At 40.7% G+C, this 20564-nt stretch overlaps 3 protein-coding genes across 5 annotated transcripts; 2 read left to right on the top strand and 1 right to left on the bottom strand.

The window, feature by feature from the left end:
- The first annotated feature begins 680 nt into the window (after positions 1–680).
- Positions 681–4236, top strand: LOC131004894 (1-aminocyclopropane-1-carboxylate oxidase 1-like). Its single transcript, XM_057931655.1, has 4 exons — positions 681–724; positions 796–1012; positions 1082–1305; positions 3477–4236. Exons 2-4 carry the CDS (start codon positions 905–907, stop codon positions 4060–4062), a joined length of 918 nt encoding a protein of 305 aa, XP_057787638.1. The 5' UTR covers positions 681–724; positions 796–904; the 3' UTR covers positions 4063–4236.
- An 8263-nt stretch (positions 4237–12499) lies between these two features.
- LOC131004895 (uncharacterized) lies at positions 12500–20191 on the bottom strand. 3 transcript variants are annotated; one of them, XM_057931657.1, is made up of 9 exons: positions 19805–20159; positions 19107–19174; positions 18243–18390; positions 18054–18134; positions 17813–17899; positions 17452–17537; positions 17137–17257; positions 15776–15884; positions 12500–13296 (listed from the first exon to the last, which is right to left on the bottom strand). In XM_057931657.1, the coding sequence occupies exons 1-8, from the start codon at positions 20048–20050 to the stop codon at positions 15810–15812; spliced, it is 912 nt and encodes a 303-aa protein (XP_057787640.1). In that variant the 5' UTR covers positions 20051–20159; the 3' UTR covers positions 12500–13296; positions 15776–15809. The 3 variants fall into 3 exon arrangements, with proteins under 3 accessions (XP_057787640.1, XP_057787639.1, XP_057787642.1); XM_057931656.1 differs by lacking the exon at positions 12500–13296 and adding an exon at positions 13603–14543; XM_057931659.1 differs by lacking the exon at positions 12500–13296 and having other exon boundaries at positions 15378–15884; positions 19805–20191.
- On the top strand, positions 12634–14471 carry LOC131004896 (tetraspanin-2-like). Its single transcript, XM_057931660.1, has 2 exons — positions 12634–13213; positions 14033–14471. The coding sequence occupies exons 1-2, from the start codon at positions 12716–12718 to the stop codon at positions 14342–14344; spliced, it is 810 nt and encodes a 269-aa protein (XP_057787643.1). The 5' UTR covers positions 12634–12715; the 3' UTR covers positions 14345–14471.
- Positions 20192–20564: the final 373 nt, after the last annotated feature.

The following is a 20564-nucleotide window of genomic DNA, read 5'->3' on the forward strand; positions in this document are numbered from 1 at the left end:
AGTCAAAGATTCTTTACAAAAAAGTGGGACCCTTTCTCCACTCAACTAATAAAAATACACTTTTTTTTAAAAAAGTGAGACCCTTTCTCCACTCAACTAATAAAAATACATTTTTTTTCTTAAAACCCGTGTTTTTTCATATAGGCCTTTAATTGGTGGACGGATGGAGTATATATTAGAGTAGAGCAAGGCTGTTTCTAGACTCGACTATGAATCTTGTTCAACCCAATTTTAATAATCACGCCCACAGACGGCCAAACCGCCCATTGTAATTTGTAAGAGCTACTTGTTCCTTTTTTTCCCAACTCTGGTTTTAACATTTTGATGTAAACTTTATTATGAGAGTGAAATGTAGACTTCTTTCCAAGAAAAACATTTTAAATTTCTTCACAAATATACTCGACTTGAGTTTAGAAAAGATCCGAGAGTTAAAAGAATCAAAGACATGTCCCATATTACTTACTACAGAAATAATCTCCCACCATCTTACGAATCAAAATTCATCAGAAAACATATTATTGAACCAAATATTTGTATTTTATGATTGTTCAAATTAAACTCCATCAGCATTAGTCATGAAAGATGGTAAAAGTGCACCTAGTTTTGGAAAACAACTTAGAATTGAAGAAAAGGGCAACCAATAAGAGTGAAAGGCCGTTGACGAGTTAAAAAACTGCAGAGATCACATGCGATGTAAAGATGTCTATGAAAGCAACCATCCATGGTCTGAACTTGTCCATTTTCTCAATGCCTTCAACTCTAACCGTATTTAACTGTTTTTCATTATTTTATTAGGTAAATACCAATTCAACTCTTTCTCTATATATATGCAACCAAAGTTAGCATCACCCCCACACAAAAAAGATACATATATAGCAGCAAAAACGAAGTGAACATTTCTGAGATGGAGATGGAGATACCCGTCATCGATTTCAGTAAGCTCAAGAGCGAGAAGAGAGGCCAAACCATGGCGCTCCTGCACGAGGCCTGTCAGAAATGGGGATTTTTTATGGTAATCAAACTGCCTACACACACACACACACCATCTTAACTATATATTCTGATCGCCGGCGCTGTGCAGATCGAGAATCACGACGTCGATACGGAGCTGATGGAGAAGGTGAAGGCGCTGACCAAGGCTCACTACGAGCACAACATGAAGCCCGGCTTCCTCGACTCAGACGCCGCCAAGAGCCTCTCCGCCAACGAGTACGTTCCGGACATGGACTGGGAGAGCACCTTCTTCATCTGCCACCGCCCTGACAACACCATCAACGACATCGCCGCCCTCTCCCAACACCTCAGGTAAGAGAGACCGTCGTACCTATTTTTTATTTTTTGATAAATTAATAATATTAAATAAAGAAATTTTAAAGACCGCGACTTAGAACTCAAGACCTTTGACATTAGAATTAACACACAGACGACGTACCTAATATGAGACCTGAGCCAGAATATTACTACGCACAGGGGCGGAGCCAGGGGGGGGCAGTGGGGTCACTGGACCCCCCTGGAATTTCCAAAAATCCCAGGGGTATTTTAGTAATTTTACAAATATATTTTAAAAAAATAAAAAATATTAATTTGAGAGAGAGAAGAGAGTCCAAGGAGGCAGTGGTCGGTGGTTATTTTGGAAGAGAGAGAGAGTTGCTAAATGGGCTGCTGAGTGGGCTTATTCTTTTAATTAGAATGGAATTGTTTCCTTCTTTTAATATGCGAATTCAGAATGATATAGTTTCATATTTGAGATGAGAATTGGGATGAGAGTATATATAATAAATAGGGGTTATTGCCATAAAATTCATCAAGTTTGCAAATTTTCTGGTTTATATCACGACTTTTTATTTTTGCCAAAAAATACATGAATTTAGTATTGATTCTTAAATATCCCGCGATGAATAACTCCGGCGAAATCAAAACTTATGTGTCATTTACGTGGCTTATGTGGCACAGACGTGACATTTAATTTATATGAGATTTAATTAATTGAGTAAAAAATTGAAAATTCTTAAACAAAACAAAGCACCTTTTCAATTTATATGTGGTCATCGATTAAAATAAACAAACAAAAGATAATAACTAAACAAAAGCCCTAATCAAAACACAAAAGGACGAAAACTTGCTGGAGCCAAATTCAAAAAAACTTGCTGGAGCTTGTCGCCTTATTTGCTTGGTTGATTTATGAAAGTTCAAATCTCTACCTTTAAGAGAGATGGGGAGCCTGTCATCCCCCAACTGAAGCACAAGCGAAAAATCAAAATCATAAGCAAACTCAATCACTGAAAATAAGAACAAGAGAGGCTAACAACAGAAAATAATCACCGCAGCAATGTTGTAAAAGAAAAATCGAGTAGGTTCTGTTATATTCCTCGCGCTCGATGACGAACGAGAAAATAATCACCCATCAATGTTGTTGTTGTAGCGAGCCAAAGCCCCAACCTCTCTTTAGTGTTCTTCTTCTTTAACGATGAAAGTGAGATATTTACCCTACTTTTATGCCCAATTAAAGATTGCCCAACTTATGCTTCCTAAATCTTGTTGTTGTAGCAAGCCAAAGCCCAACATTTGCAGAACTCCTTCTTCTCCACGTGTTCTGCTTCTTTAGCAAAGAAAAGGAGTAGCTTACCCTAATTTTATGCCCAATTAAAATTTTCCAACTTAATATAACCAAACGACATCGTATAATGCTGAACAAAGTGATGTCATTTTATCATTGGCCGTTTATTACACGCTGGCAATTCCGGCTGCCACCTAAGATTGGATTTGGGCGAAATAGCAACGTATGGGATATTTAAGAATCAATACTAAATTCATGTATTTTTTGGCAAAAATAAAAAGTCATGATATAAACCAGAAAATTTGCAAACTTGATGAATTTTATGGCAATAACCCCTAATAAATATATATTAATTATAATTTAATCGGTTAATTAATCGGTTATTCACATAAATTTATTCCAGTGTCCTTCCAAAAAATAAAACAATAAATTATCGTACTAGTTTAGTGATGCTAGACGATTAATGTGGTGGTTATCTCATCTGCTATAATAATAATTCAAATGCATTTACAGACAATATTTATGGTATGATGTATTATGTATATTGTGACAGAACAAAGGTAATGTTGCTAAATGGTAAGGTATGTCTTTTCTAAAGAAAATATATGCTATAATTTGAGACTTTTCTAGTTTTCTGCCCCCGTTTCTGTAGAGCTTGCAAATGATGATTTTGGGTATTGACTTTACAATATAACTTGTGCTTGGTTATTAATATGCTTGCTAATTGTTATATTGGACTTTTTTTAAAAAAATAATTATGTTTATTTTTTTAACTTGCTATATAATTTAAATAACATTATAATTATATTAATTATTATTATTTATTTTTTAATTTTTTTTATTTAATTATTATTTTTTTGAAAAAAAAAATTTTGGACCCCCCTGAGTCGAAAGTCTGGCTCCGCCCCTGACTACGCAGGCAGTCGATGGACAAGTACATCGACCAGGTGATCGCGCTGGCCGAGAAGTTGTCAGAGCTGATGTGTGAGAATCTCGGGATCAGCAGGGCCCACATGATGGAGGCGTTCGCCGGGAGCCGGGGCCCCTCTGTGGGGACCAAGGTGGCGATGTATCCCGAGTGCCCGCACCCGGAGCTCATGAGAGGCCTCAGAGAGCACACGGACGCGGGCGGGATCATACTTCTGCTCCAGGACGACCAGGTCCCGGGGCTGGAGTTCTTGAAAGGCGGGGAATGGGTGAAAATCCCGCCTTCCAAGAACAACCGGATATTCGTCAACATCGGGGACCAGGTGGAGATAGTGAGCAACGGGGTGTACAAGAGCGCGGTGCACAGAGTGATGGCCATGAAGGAGGGCAACCGCATCTCCGTCGCCACATTCTACAACCCCGGTGGAGACGCCGTCATTTCTCCGGCTGCCGAGCTCCTGCTTCCGAGGGATATTCAGTTCAAGGATTATCTCAAGCTCTACACCAAGACGAAATTCGGGGACAAAGCCATCCGCTTTCAGTCCCTTAAAACGTCTATGGCGGCGACTGAGAATTGAAGCTGCTCACAAATGCTTCCTTAGAAGTGGCATGCATGTTTGAGTATGCATAAAGTGTGGAGTCTTGAGATCATATATCAACAAAATTTCTATTCTTCACTTGTTAATGTAGTGGAATGAGTGTGACAATCTTAACATCAAGGTTAATTTTCTATTCAAGAATGCTTTGCTCAATTTTTCCTTCTAAATACTCCATTCGTGCATCAATTCATGTCCTATCCATTTTTAGTAATTATTTATATATTTTTTAATTGGTGAATCCCTATAAATAATACATTTTTTCTTCACTCAATTAATAAACAATACACTTTATTAGTCTCTTTCTTCACTCAACTAATAAACAATACATTTTTTTTCTTAAAACACGTGTTTCCTCCCCCTAGATCATGAATTAGTGGATGGAGAAAGTATTATTTTCTCAATCTAGCTTGTTGTGTGAAAATCATACAAATTTTAATAAAATACTTGAATATACGGGAAATAAAAGTTTAATTTTTATTATAGTGTTCAAGTAAAAGGTGGATCCAATAATTAGTAAATTTTGTGAATAAAGGATAATAATCTTAAAGGTTAAAATTAAAAGCGTGTGTGCAATAAATTTTTGGGGACGAATTAAAATGGTAAAATAAATAATCTTTTTAAAATGGCAAAACGAATAAATATTTTGAAGGAGGGATAGAGTGATATACATATTTTACTTACTAAAGTCAAAAGGGAGGGAACAAACTAAAATAAAAGGTAGCACAAAGAGTATTCTTTAGCTAAAGTTTAGTGCGTACGGCTGAAGTTTAGGAAACATACTTGGTTATTAATTAATGTAGCTCTTTTTTTTTGATCGGTAAAATTAAAATTTTATTAAGATAAAAAGCAAGGCACCAGGGATGCCAATCAAAACAAGAAGGAAAGATTGAAACCCTTTGAGCACCACATGGTGAAAGGGATTCTCAACTCCAAAACTTTATAGACCTCATTCCAACTCCAAAGTCTACCCTTGATCTGTAAAACAAGTCTCTCAATATCCCAAATCTTTCCTTGAAAACGACTCTCGTTTCTTTTTTCCCATAGTGTCCAAACCGTTCCCACCCATAACGCATTTAGCAATCTTCTTCCTTTCTTCTTTTTGGCAGCAGAGATGAAGGAAGTGTAATGATGGAGAGTACCTCTAGGATTTGCCGTTTTGATGTGTAACCATTGGAAGATTTGGTCCCACACCGCCGCAGCTTTCGGGCAATGAAGAAACAGATGTTCCGTCGTCTCCTCTCCAGCGACACAGGCGTTGCATCCTCTCTCTTCCCAGCTAATTTGAATTTGTCGTCTTCTTAAGTTGTCACAGGTAGCCAAACGATTTCTAAGACATCTCCACGCTGTCACCTTGGCTTTGTGCGATGTTGGAGCCTCCCAAACCATTGCCATCTCAGCCGGTTGAGTTTGTTGCGCCTCTCTGGAAGCCGCCACCAAATCATAAGCCGACTTTGTTGAGAATTTACCGTCCGTAGTTGCCCTCCAACTCCATCCATCAGTTAAACCTGTAGAAGGGACAAAAGCAGCAACAAGTCTCAAAAGTTCCTCCACCTGTCCATTCTCTCTTTCCCTCAAATCCCTCCTCCAATTCACCGACCACACCCACTCTTCTCCTTCCCAAAACCCACTCTCTCCGACAAGGGCTTTCTTATTCGAGCACAAGTTATACAATCTCGGGAAAGAGAACTTGAGAGGTTCGTAACCAGCCCACACGTCCTCCCAGAACATTGTATTCATCCCATCCCCGAGACTGTGTTGAAGGTGATCAATGAACCATCTATCGTCTCTTCCTCCCCCTTTCTCCACAATTTTCGCCCACCACCCCAACTGCCCACTTCTTCCCACCATCGAGCAATCCCCATCTTCGCCCCAGACAAGTTCCCCATAAATCGATTTGATCACTCTCGCCCACAAAGCTCCCCCATCCACCAAAAATCTCCAAAGCCATTTAATTAACAGAACATGATTAAACAATTCCACATCCCGAAACCCAAGACCTCCTGTTTTCTTATTGGAACACAAGGAGCTCCATTTAAACCAGGTGATTCTTCTCGACTGAGAGTCTCCACCCCACAGAAATCTGGAGAACAAGGAATTGAGGTTCTTGAGCACAGTCTTGGGAATGAAAGCGTAGGCCAGTTGATATACCGGAATAGATTGAAGCACCGCTTTGACAAGAGTGATCCTCCCTGCCAACGAGAGAGGTCTTTTTCTCCAGCTTGCAATTTTGTTTGAGACTTTATCCACCAAGAACTTCCATTCGCTAACACCATTGCTTCGGCCTCCAATTTTGGTTCCCAAGTAAAGACACGGGAAGTAACCAATCTTGCAATGGAGAAACGAAGCCCATGTCCTCTCGACTGACACATTCACTCCCACCGTCATCAGGCTGCTCTTCGCGAAGTTGACAGCAAGACCCGAGACAAAATGAAAGAGAAGCAACAGACTTTTCAGTGATTCCACATTACGCTCATCAGCCTCTAAAATAAAGATGGTGTCATCCGCGTACTGGAGATGTGTAATCGGCACTTCATCCTTACCAATCTTAACAGGAAACAATAACTGTCGTTCCACTGCTCTCTCAACAAGCGCATTCAACCCTTCCGCAACAATGAGGAATAAGAAGGGAGACATCGGATCACCCTGTCTCAAGCCTCTCTCCATTTTGAAATCTCCCGTTGATGACCCGTTAACAAGGACACTTGCTGTGGCTGACTGTAGACACCCTTGAATCCATTTCCTCCAAATCCCATCGAAGTTCATTCTATCCAGCAAAGTATCCAAAAAATCCCATTGAACTGAGTCGAAAGCTTTGGCAAAGTCAATCTTAAAGAATATCCGGCTTCGTCGCTTCTTTTTTGACTCAACAACAACTTCATTCAAAATGACCGCACCATCGAGAATGAACCGCCCTTTAACGAAAGCGCTTTGATTATAAGAGATGATCGACCCCATCACCTTCGTCAGTCTCCCCGCCAAGATCTTTGCAATGATTTTATACAAGCTGGTAATGAGCGAGATTGGACGAAATTCGTTCAACGAATCAGCCCCTTCTTTCTTCGGTATTAAAACGATGAAAGAAGCATTACCTCCTTTAGGAATTTTACCGTTCGCGTGGAAGTCCTTCAAGACCTGGAGGATATCCTCCTTAACCACATGCCAAGCCGATCTCCAGAATGAAAAGTTAAAGCCATCAGGTCCTGGACTCTTATCGCCAGAGCAGCTCCAGACCGCTTCTTTAACTTCTTCGGGTTCGAAACCTCTAATCAGCCAATTTCTCTCCTCATCAGAGATTTTCCTTCTCACAAAGTCAATGGGAATAACAGGCATCTGTCTATCTTTCCGCTTGAAAAAGGTTTCAAAATGATTTCTCACCCTAGCTTTTACCTCTTCCGGTTTGGAGATCCATGAGTTATCAAAGATCAGTCCGCCTATGTCATTCTTCAACCGCCTCCCTTTAATCGCCTTATGGAAGAAGCCAGAATTCACATCTCCCTCCTTAAGCCATTTCAGTTTAGCCTTCTGTTGTAAGGTCATCTGCTTATGCTTCATCTGAAGGGAAATGAGAGCTTGGAGCTCATTTCTCCTTATAACATCCACTTCGCCTAAACAACTCTGCTCGTCAAGCTCATCTTTCTGTTGTAACTCCTTCTTTAATTCGTGAATTTTAGAATCAATCTCACCAAAGGAAGTACGATTCCAAACTTTTAAAGCCTCGCGAAGTTTCTTCAATTTCTCCTTAACCACGAAAAAGCTCCATCCCTGACAGTCAGTCCCCGTCCACACTTTCTTTACAACATCTTCAAACTCCGGGTGATTCGTCCAAGCATTTAGGAACCTAAAAGGTCTTGGTCCCCAATCCTCCGTTCTAGTAGTGAGAACAATTGGGCAGTGATCCGAGATCGAACGCTGAAGACCGCGTGCAGAACTTCCTTCCCAAGAAAGCATCCAAGTTTCGTTAACAAGGAAACGATCGATCTTGCTCTTGCATTTGCCATTGGGCTTGTACCAAGTGTACTTTCGACCTTGTGTATGAATTTCCTTCAGATCGTTCCCCCTAATAAAATCCTCGAAAAACCTCGCATCCGACGCTCGAAACGTCTCCCCGCTGCCCACCCTCTCTTCTCTTCTCCTGACTGCGTTAAAATCTCCCAAAATACACACACTTCGATCCGCATTCTGTTCAACAATAGAACCAATTGCATCCCAGAGAATCCTCTTTTCCTTTGATTCAGTTGGCGCATAAACATTGATAATGCAACACAAGAGACCGTCCTCCTTGTACCTACCGTTAACAACCACGGCCCCCGGTAAATCCCAAGAACTAGATGCTTCGAACACCTCCCTATTCCATAAACACGCAATTCCCCCAGCTCTCCCCTCAGAGTTCCTGATTGCCTTATCTGTGTTATTAAACCCCCACCAAGAATTACAAAAAACATCACTAAAAGTCTCCATTTTTGTCTCTTGTAAACAACAAATATCAATACTCGCTGTCTCCAAGAATTGAACTCTCCGATTCCTTCGCAACAAACCGTTGCAGATACGTCAGTCGAGGTTACCAATCATGAGGAGACAACGTTGGGAGGCTCGAGACTGAGCCTCCCAACGTTGTCTCCTCATGATTGGTAACCTCGACTGACGTATCTGCAACGGTTTGTTGCGAAGGAATCGGAGAGTTCAATTCTTGGAGACAGCGAGTATTGATATTTGTTGTTTACAAGAGACAAAAATGGAGACTTTTAGTGATGTTTTTTGTAATTCTTGGTGGGGGTTTAATAACACAGATAAGGCAATCAGGAACTCTGAGGGGAGAGCTGGGGGAATTGCGTGTTTATGGAATAGGGAGGTGTTCGAAGCATCTAGTTCTTGGGATTTACCGGGGGCCGTGGTTGTTAACGGTAGGTACAAGGAGGACGGTCTCTTGTGTTGCATTATCAATGTTTATGCGCCAACTGAATCAAAGGAAAAGAGGATTCTCTGGGATGCAATTGGTTCTATTGTTGAACAGAATGCGGATCGAAGTGTGTGTATTTTGGGAGATTTTAACGCAGTCAGGAGAAGAGAAGAGAGGGTGGGCAGCGGGGAGACGTTTCGAGCGTCGGATGCGAGGTTTTTCGAGGATTTTATTAGGGGGAACGATCTGAAGGAAATTCATACACAAGGTCGAAAGTACACTTGGTACAAGCCCAATGGCAAATGCAAGAGCAAGATCGATCGTTTCCTTGTTAACGAAACTTGGATGCTTTCTTGGGAAGGAAGTTCTGCACGCGGTCTTCAGCGTTCGATCTCGGATCACTGCCCAATTGTTCTCACTACTAGAACGGAGGATTGGGGACCAAGACCTTTTAGGTTCCTAAATGCTTGGACGAATCACCCGGAGTTTGAAGATGTTGTAAAGAAAGTGTGGACGGGGACTGACTGTCAGGGATGGAGCTTTTTCGTGGTTAAGGAGAAATTGAAGAAACTTCGCGAGGCTTTAAAAGTTTGGAATCGTACTTCCTTTGGTGAGATTGATTCTAAAATTCACGAATTAAAGAAGGAGTTACAACAGAAAGATGAGCTTGACGAGCAGAGTTGTTTAGGCGAAGTGGATGTTATAAGGAGAAATGAGCTCCAAGCTCTCATTTCCCTTCAGATGAAGCATAAGCAGATGACCTTACAACAGAAGGCTAAACTGAAATGGCTTAAGGAGGGAGATGTGAATTCTGGCTTCTTCCATAAGGCGATTAAAGGGAGGCGGTTGAAGAATGACATAGGCGGACTGATCTTTGATAACTCATGGATCTCCAAACCGGAAGAGGTAAAAGCTAGGGTGAGAAATCATTTTGAAACCTTTTTCAAGCGGAAAGATAGACAGATGCCTGTTATTCCCATTGACTTTGTGAGAAGGAAAATCTCTGATGAGGAGAGAAATTGGCTGATTAGAGGTTTCGAACCCGAAGAAGTTAAAGAAGCGGTCTGGAGCTGCTCTGGCGATAAGAGTCCAGGACCTGATGGCTTTAACTTTTCATTCTGGAGATCGGCTTGGCATGTGGTTAAGGAGGATATCCTCCAGGTCTTGAAGGACTTCCACGCGAACGGTAAAATTCCTAAAGGAGGTAATGCTTCTTTCATCGTTTTAATACCGAAGAAAGAAGGGGCTGATTCGTTGAACGAATTTCGTCCAATCTCGCTCATTACCAGCTTGTATAAAATCATTGCAAAGATCTTGGCGGGGAGACTGACGAAGGTGATGGGGTCGATCATCTCTTATAATCAAAGCGCTTTCGTTAAAGGGCGGTTCATTCTCGATGGTGCGGTCATTTTGAATGAAGTTGTTGTTGAGTCAAAAAAGAAGCGACGAAGCCGGATATTCTTTAAGATTGACTTTGCCAAAGCTTTCGACTCAGTTCAATGGGATTTTTTGGATACTTTGCTGGATAGAATGAACTTCGATGGGATTTGGAGGAAATGGATTCAAGGGTGTCTACAGTCAGCCACAGCAAGTGTCCTTGTTAACGGGTCATCAACGGGAGATTTCAAAATGGAGAGAGGCTTGAGACAGGGTGATCCGATGTCTCCCTTCTTATTCCTCATTGTTGCGGAAGGGTTGAATGCGCTTGTTGAGAGAGCAGTGGAACGACAGTTATTGTTTCCTGTTAAGATTGGTAAGGATGAAGTGCCGATTACACATCTCCAGTACGCGGATGACACCATCTTTATTTTAGAGGCTGATGAGCGTAATGTGGAATCACTGAAAAGTCTGTTGCTTCTCTTTCATTTTGTCTCGGGTCTTGCTGTCAACTTCGCGAAGAGCAGCCTGATGACGGTGGGAGTGAATGTGTCAGTCGAGAGGACATGGGCTTCGTTTCTCCATTGCAAGATTGGTTACTTCCCGTGTCTTTACTTGGGAACCAAAATTGGAGGCCGAAGCAATGGTGTTAGCGAATGGAAGTTCTTGGTGGATAAAGTCTCAAACAAAATTGCAAGCTGGAGAAAAAGACCTCTCTCGTTGGCAGGGAGGATCACTCTTGTCAAAGCGGTGCTTCAATCTATTCCGGTATATCAACTGGCCTACGCTTTCATTCCCAAGACTGTGCTCAAGAACCTCAATTCCTTGTTCTCCAGATTTCTGTGGGGTGGAGACTCTCAGTCGAGAAGAATCACCTGGTTTAAATGGAGCTCCTTGTGTTCCAATAAGAAAACAGGAGGTCTTGGGTTTCGGGATGTGGAATTGTTTAATCATGTTCTGTTAATTAAATGGCTTTGGAGATTTTTGGTGGATGGGGGAGCTTTGTGGGCGAGAGTGATCAAATCGATTTATGGGGAACTTGTCTGGGGCGAAGATGGGGATTGCTCGATGGTGGGAAGAAGTGGGCAGTTGGGGTGGTGGGCGAAAATTGTGGAGAAAGGGGGAGGAAGAGACGATAGATGGTTCATTGATCACCTTCAACACAGTCTCGGGGATGGGATGAATACAATGTTCTGGGAGGACGTGTGGGCTGGTTACGAACCTCTCAAATTCTCTTTCCCGAGATTGTATAACTTGTGCTCGAATAAGAAAGCCCTTGTCGGAGAGAGTGGGTTTTGGGAAGGAGAAGAGTGGGTGTGGTCGGTGAATTGGAGGAGGGATTTGAGGGAAAGAGAGAATGGACAGGTGGAGGAACTTTTGAGACTTGTTGCTGCTTTTGTCCCTTCTACAGGTTTAACTGATGGATGGAGTTGGAGGGCAACTACGGACGGTAAATTCTCAACAAAGTCGGCTTATGATTTGGTGGCGGCTTCCAGAGAGGCGCAACAAACTCAACCGGCTGAGATGGCAATGGTTTGGGAGGCTCCAACATCGCACAAAGCCAAGGTGACAACGTGGAGATGTCTTAGAAATCGTTTGGCTACCTGTGACAACTTAAGAAGACGACAAATTCAAATTAGCTGGGAAGAGAGAGGATGCAACGCCTGTGTCGCTGGAGAGGAGACGACGGAACATCTGTTTCTTCATTGCCCGAAAGCTGCGGCGGTGTGGGACCAAATCTTCCAATGGTTACACATCAAAACGGCAAATCCTATAGGTACTCTCCATCATTACACTTCCTTCATCTCTGCTGCCAAAAAGAAGAAAGGAAGAAGATTGCTAAATGCGTTATGGGTGGGAACGGTTTGGACACTATGGGAAAAAAGAAACGAGAGTCGTTTTCAAGGAAAGATTTGGGATATTGAGAGACTTGTTTTACAGATCAAGGGTAGACTTTGGAGTTGGAATGAGGTCTATAAAGTTTTGGAGTTGAGAATCCCTTTCACCATGTGGTGCTCAAAGTGTTTCAATCTTTCCTTCTTGTTTTGATTGGCATCCCTGGTGCCTTGCTTTTTATCTTAATAAAATTTTAATTTTATCGATCAAAAAAAAAAGTAATAGTATAAATTTCTACTGTTTAAATTTCTAAAACAGTACTCTGTCGAGTCAGGAGTATAGATTTATAACTTGAAAACTTGATCCATGAATGACTGACACGTGTGATAGCTGCCACGTCATCATTAGATCTAAATATATACTCGAAAATTCTCCTCAGTTTTCTACTTAAGCTTTGACTAACTAACCAACACTTTTCCTCCATTTCTCTCTCTCTCTCTCTCTCATAGTAAATCATAATCAATGGCGATGAGCAATAACATAACGGCGCTGCTGAACTTCATCGCGCTGATGTGCTCGATCCCCATCATCTCGGCCGGCATATGGCTGGCCTCGAAGCCCGACAACGAGTGCATCCGGTGGCTCCGGTGGCCCCTGGTCTTCCTCGGCATAGCTTTCCTGTTGGTGGCCCTCACCGGCTTCGTGGGCGCCTACTGGAAGAAGGAGGGCCTCCTCGGCCTCTACCTCGTCTGCATGTTCATGCTCATCGTGCTCCTCCTCGTCCTCCTCGTCCTCGCCTTCGTCGTCACGCGCCACGGCGGCGCCTACCCCGTCCCCGGCATGGCCTTCCGCGAGTACCGCCTCGCCGGCTTCTCCTCCTGGCTCCGCGACCACATCACCACCGACGATAATTGGGGCGGCATTAGGGCCTGTTTGGCTGAGTCCCAAATCTGCCCCAAGCTCTCCCGCAACTATATCTCCGCCGCTGATTTCTTCGCCGCCCATCTCTCTCCTATCCAGGTAATTAATTAAACAATACAAAAAGGCCCTTCTTTTTCTCTTTATTTTGCCTTTTGCTTTTCCGACTCCAAACGCGGTCTTACCTGTTTCTCATCTCAGTTTAGTAGAATAATTATTTCACTTTTCTTAATTAGTTTTTTTATGATCCCCATGCCAATCTTATTATTCACACTACAATAATTGTATCATCACTTTGAACTCAAGTAAAAACTTCCACTAAGAGTAAGAGTAAGAATGGATGTCTAGTAATTTTTTCACAAGTTAAGTTTTGGGTTGGAGGAAGGAACATTTTATACTTGATGATTGCATTGTTGTTCATCATTTTGTTATGTTTGATTTTCTGGGCAATTCTGAATTGCATATCATTATTGCAGAGACACTCTGTGATCAATCAAAAAGAGGCAAGAATGACATTTTTATGGACCCACAAACATAATTAGTTTGTCGACCTTGATATAGTGTCGTGTGCTAATTAAGCTAAATTGAAATTTGTCATATAGGCTTCATTATGGCTTAATAAATGTCATCAATCCACACACCTCATCAGTCTCTCTCTAGACTAGAATACTCTTACCTAATGGTAGGTCCCTTGAGCATTTTCCCAGCCAGCCTTATGCTGTGATTCCCATGTTTCCACTAATCATCATTTATTTATTTATCCACAAAAGTCGTACTTGAAAATCATCAGCATCAAATATCTGATTTATGGGATCATATCTTTGTGGTTGTGATGACACAAATATGCTATGAGAATGGTAGTGATCTTTTCCACTCACATCAACAACATTCATTCCTTTTCTTGTTTCCAAAATGGTGCAGTCTGGATGCTGCAAGCCTCCGATGATATGCGGGTACCAGTACGCGGGCCCCACGACGTGGAATGGTGCAGCCAACATGGCAGCAGACGTGGACTGTGCCATGTGGAGCAATGACCCAAGCCAGCTCTGCTACAACTGCGAGTCGTGCAAGGCCGGGCTGCTGGGGAACCTGCGGCACGAGTGGAGGAAGGCCAACGTCATACTCATCGTCACAGTGGTGGTGCTGATCTGGGTGTATCTCATTGCTTGCAGCGCTTACAAGAATGCTCAAACGGAAGAGCTCTTCGCCAGATACAAGCAGGGATGGGCTTGATTTCTTTTTATCACTTTCTTTCTACTTTTCAAATGCCAATTTAGTTAGTGTTTGTTTGTATATATTCTTGGGCTAGCTGGAAAGGTTGGTGTTTTGATGAGAATAAAATTTCCAACTTTTTTGTTTCTGTGCGTTTTGGATTTCCTTGAGCAGGATTCTCTTACTGCAAACTTGATCACCATGTGCTGTTTTATGTAGTCTGATTGACAAAGTAGAACTAGTTTATGACTTTTGTTGGATTGACGCATTAAAGTATGTATTGTTTATGTGCATGTAATTATGTGTACAGACTCCAACAATATTAAAGCAGATATTGTTTAACCAAATAATTGTTCAAACATGGCCTTACACGCGTTCAATTAAAATAACACACAACCACACACACACACACACAAAATGTTAATTAAACTGTCCAAATGTAGTCTTAGAATCTGTTTGTTCGGCCTAAGACCCATTTGATTGGTCATCAAATTTTAATTTGGATATTAAGATAAATAGAGACCAAATTTAGCATAATTATACATACGCTGAAATACTCTGGTTTTCTTTCTCTACATTTTTAGCAAGAGAAGTGGAGGACGCAAACAATCCTACCATCGAGTATGTTTATGCAGTCACAACATGAAACAAATATATTGGTGTTAGTGTTATGTTTCTCCCAAGGTGCATCGACGCATATAACTTAGCAATATTCCCAGACAGAAAGCACCGACATCACCGACTAATTCTTTCATTTCTGCTTCCCAATAGGCCTCTTTATGTGTTTTCAATGTAGGCTTCATTTATTTATTTCTACAATTATTATTATCTTTTAAGGCTCCACCCACCTGTTGCTTGCTAACTTCCAACTTCAGTTCCTTCTCAATTAAAGAAAACTCAAAAACACATTTTAAAAAGACAGTCTCACAACCATCTTTCTTATCTCATCTCTCACTTCAAATAACTAGCATTTTGGCTGATTGACCAAGTAAAGGAACACAATGGAATAACGAAGCATGACAGTTGAGCAACTAATACAAAGAAGGAACGCTCAGGAAGCAAACACCGACTCTTATTGCACCAAAACAGATGATAGAAACACAGACTAGGAGAAGTCCCAACTAAGTAGCAAAATTATACATTATATTACTCTTTTAACAAAATAAATAAGGCACAATTTCATCTCTTACTGCCTACCGCTGGCTCAAACTATCTTAACAAGCTCATGGTTGAATCACTAAACTTGCTCCCACCATTAAAAGTTCAGTTAGCCCATATGCATTTACATAACTACCAAAAAATTATCATACAAAAACAAGTTGGTTCGTATATCATATTCTCTCATAAAGCATTCAGATTTCAGAACAAACTATCGTGTTGCCACTCGTGAATTTGTGGATTTTCCAGAGTGAAACTCAATATTGGCACCAAATAATTGAATTGAGAGCTCACCAGTAATTGTGAGGACTGAATTGTGATCCGGACCTCAGGCTGCTAATTTTCTTGAGTACACAACATACATAGGATCGGTGCGACCAGGGTTTGGAGATATATCTACAGCCTAAAAGAATACAAAGATAACCTGATCATCGCTCGAGCAACATGAAATGTCAGGATTCCTATATCTAGATCTAGTTTAAGAAATATGTAAACAAGCAGTATAAAGTTCAATGCTGAATTGAAAGAAAAAATCTTTATTGGAGATAAACAATTCAGTTCTGGTTCCCTGAAATATACTGCTATCTCAATTTTGATCCACCTAGTTCTAATGTATACAATTTAGATCCCCAATAAAGTTGCATGAGTTTATAAGGAAGGGGAAATGGTTTTAGGCTTGAATTTCGAAGGGTCGCATCTAACCAATTACACTAACACAGTAGGGTATGGTATGGCCTCTCGTTCTTTTGTGTATTTTGTGGAAACTGGTGTTTTCTAGTTTAGGTGAGGTGTTCTATTTTGTGTTAGCTTTAGTTTGAATTTGTTTAAAATTAATGCAAAAGTGAATGTTACTGGGTCGCATCCAAGAAAATTAACACTCTGCATCAAGGTAGTTGAAGTATCTAAAATTTTGCCACTAGCCTTGCCTCATACAAGTAAATGGTCTGGTTCTTATGTAGTCCCTAGTTAAAGATAACCACCTACAGGCAAGCAAAAACATGATATTAAGAGGAACTACCTATACCTTCCAAACCTTTAGGGGGCGTTTACTTTGCATGATTGACTATTTTTATCCTCAAGAGTAGGATATCTTCAATCTCACCCTTTCCATGGGATAAAAATCAAGCAAAACTTGCTTGAATGATAGAAATAATCAAGGGCCTTGGGATATCCCAAAGTTGCAATCCATCAAAGTAAACAAGGGATTAGCCTTACTATTTTTATCTATCAAGGCTAATCCTCCAAAGTAAACGACCCCTTAGAGATTTAAGCAATACGACCAGACACATCTATTTCATAGCTAAATTCAAACTCAGGTAAGAAGCATTGCCTTACGGTGACAATGACAACTGTAACAGATTCCCCTACTATTCCCAAGGCCATTATTCTTAAGTTCCTTCAGATTCTGTTTGTTTTCCTGTCCTTTTTATCACCAGACTACAACACCCAATGCTCTTAATGGTTTCCCTCGCACAACAGATCCCCAGTCCTCGGTACTTCCTTTTCCTTATTTTTCTGTAGCCTTTGGGAAACGTAAAGATCTTGCACTAAGCATCCTAGGTTTGCTATTTGGCTAACCAAGTACAAGCTAAAGTGGCAATGGACAGTGTGGCAAATGTTTGAAATTGTGAAGACAAAGTCTAGATTCCAATTACCTTAGGAGGCTCAAACCCTCCAGCATAATGGAAATAGGCTCCAACTATCATTACATGATCTGTATCTCCTGTTGATGTCCAAATTGAGATTGCCTTTGTCCAGAAGCAGCGATTGGAGAAGCTTACATGCAAAACTCACAAAATCAGTGGAGGTTCAGTGAAGACCAGAAACCGATTCAATTAGCAGAAATCTAGAACCACTGCAGATACCAAACCATCAAGGCCACAGAAGATATCTGAGAATGCATTGCTAATAATAAATCTGCATGTCATGCTTGTACATATTTTAGTTGCATGAAATTGAGTGATTATCACCTCATTACAGCAAGTCCACCTGGCTTGAGGATCCGTGCCATCTCCTTGAAAATTTCGATAGGCTTTGATAGGTAGTCCACACTAACCTGAGACATAATAAATCTGTTCATACAGGATTTAAATCACAGGCGTAATCAGGTCAGATTTTTTATATAATCTTAAACAAATAGTAAGAAACTATGTAACAATACAAGAGAAAAAGGAAAACAAATATATCTCTCCATTGATAATTGTCCAACCAACAACAGCTGGACTTCTTTGAGACAAATCAAGAGGAAATCAATAAATGATCAAATGTATGACTCCTGGAAAATAATTCTCGAACTTGAGTATGGACAGATCTGAAAATAGATTTGCATACCACATTTGTAATTGCGTCGAAGGTGTTATCTTCAAATGGGAGTTTAGGATCAACATTTAAGTCTTGCACGACATACTCTGTCAAAACCTACAAATTCATTAGTTGGAGAAATGTTAGCAGCCATCAAAACTAATATCACAACATCGTGCTTCGACGTAGGCACATGACGTTGAAAATTTTATAAAATGACCCAAAGAAGAAAAAAAAAATACATAAAGAAATAAATAAATAATGATCTTACTGGATTGCGCTTTAGCTCTTCTTCATTTAAACCCATTCCAGCTATCCTTGGTTGCTTATATCCCTTAGGATAATGACTGACCTAGACAAACCATAAGAATCATGTTAATGTCAACGTAACAACTTTTTCTTTCAAGTCAACGTAATGAATTTTGATTAGGCAAGAGCAATATATAAACATGTAACTCACCCAGCTGCTACACATGTCAAGTATAGCAACTCCAGGAGTATTGCTTGGGGGCAAGACCTCTGAGTAATATTTAGTCAGGGCAGCAATTGCTGGATCATCAATATGAGTCACAAAACGTGGAGATTCATAAAACAATGTGTCTGGTGACCTGTAGTGTTGTCCAGACAACCTTTGTCAGTGGCTGAAGCTGAAGTTTGTAAAGAGATGCATCACATGATTGATTATAAATCTTCAAACAAAAAAAACTATTGATTGAGAAAATTCCATTTTTCAAGACATTGACATATAAGTCAGCTAGATTGTTAGGCTCCTGTGAGGAAAATCCTCATACCACAGCCACTAGTATTCTCTCCTCCCCCACTATCTCACTTCTCACTTGAGGGTCACAGGGATTAACAAAAAACTCCCTATAGTTATAATTTGTTTTAATCCTTGGGAAGCTGACAATTGAAAAGGAAGCATTCTCTCCTGTCTGCCATATCATTCACTATTGCCTGCACTCTACTATCTCAAGTCTCGAGAAATATGTTATCAGGACAGCACATGCAATGTGGATGCTGTTCTTCAAATCTTGCCGTCCTGAATGTAATAACCTGTCTATTCAGCAAGTAGCAAATCTGAAGCCCCTGCCAAAGACAGCTGCTTATGCACTGATGAGGGCACGATTGGGTTTTATCCCTCCCTTCAAACTCATAGTTTATGCTTAACTTATCTAACTGTACTCACTAAGCTTATTTTTCAATTTATGAGGCAAGTGCAAACAATTCAATTTATGAGGCAAGTGCAAACAACTTTAATCAGACTCAGTGCTTGCTTCAAGCATAAAAAGTTAAGAAGATGTGTGTGGGATCATAATAGACTTACTCATCAAAGCGCTGGAAGTCCTCTTCCTTGAAGGGAAATTGCTCTGGCCATTCCACATTCTCCAATACCTTTAAAATTAAAACAAAGCCATTAATCATTGATAATCAAAATCAAGAAGACGCCGCCTCGTCAGCCAACCAATATAGTTCCTCAAGCTAAAGATAAATGGTCAAATTAACAAAGTTCTCCTTCCTTAAAAAATAAATAAGCAAGTAAAAAAGGCACACACACACACAAGTTCGACCTATAAATTAACAATTAGTATAGAGAGTGTTTATAAAATCTTTTTCCTTTAAATGAAATGATTAAACTTAGAGATTGCGGAACAATTGCTCAGTATCATAAATTGTGTTGAAGGTCAGAATTGCCGCCAGTCGTCCAGAAGAGCACTTCCTGAAACTCCGACGGCTAAGGCCGCGGCAATTAGTCCAAAAGCAATGCACGAGTTTGGAGCATGCGTCAAACTCAAAAATTAGAAATAGAGAGGAGCAAAAACCGGCCGGCGGAAGAGCTTTTGATCAATTGTCGGTGAATTTGGGGAATGTATGCAAAGGACAATTGGGGCTACCGTGAAACTAGTAGCATTTACAAAAGTAAAACCATAGCAATATATTGCGACATAATTCGATCATCCCTAATTAAAAGCAATTCTCAACAAACAATACATGCAACTAATCGAAAACACACACAAGTTTCACCTTTTCAACGGCACCCGTTTGCCTGGCAGAAGCGATGAAGGATTTGGCGCCAAGAGTGGGAGCAGCCATGTTGATGAATTGTGACAAAAACGAGAATCCAAGGCCTAAAACGGCCCTGCGAGGCGCTCTGTATGCAGCAACTCTCCTTGAAAGCGGAGGCGGAGGCAGAGCAGCAAAAGGAACTGCAACTCCAGCTAAATGCGGCAGACTATGCCGCAGTTTGATCACGCCCAATCCATTTGCCATTTTCTCTTTATTTTTTAGCTCATTTAGTGTTGGAATCGGTTGGGCTTTTTTAAGTTGATTTTAGAGACTTCTTTTATCTTTCCCCTCGCTGTCAAATTAGTAACAAATATCCACAATTACAAGTTTGGGTTGCTTCATTTTATTAAATACAATCAATTAAAAGTAAAAATAAATTATCCTTTGAGCATTTGGTGACTGATGCAACTGCACTTTACGTGGCTACCTTATCTAACACTTGTATTCGAGGATAAGAATATGATGGGCTTTTGCACTCAACCAATAAGGCGCAAATCCAATAAAAGTCAAGCCCAGCCCAATTCAATGCTGGAGTTAAAATCTGATTGACATATCATAGATTCATATTTGAGAGGCAGAAGTACTATTTACCAAATAATTTTCCTTCCACAAGTTTAACTTTGGGTGCAATCGGTTGCACCTAATCCGTATTCTGCCTCGAACTCGCATCCTGACCCAAATCATGTAATAATGTAAATGACATTATTCGTTTATACAA

Source organism: Salvia miltiorrhiza, unplaced genomic scaffold, assembly GCF_028751815.1.
Source record: "Salvia miltiorrhiza cultivar Shanhuang (shh) unplaced genomic scaffold, IMPLAD_Smil_shh original_scaffold_468, whole genome shotgun sequence".
In the NCBI taxonomy this organism is placed as follows: Eukaryota; Viridiplantae; Streptophyta; class Magnoliopsida; order Lamiales; family Lamiaceae; genus Salvia; species Salvia miltiorrhiza.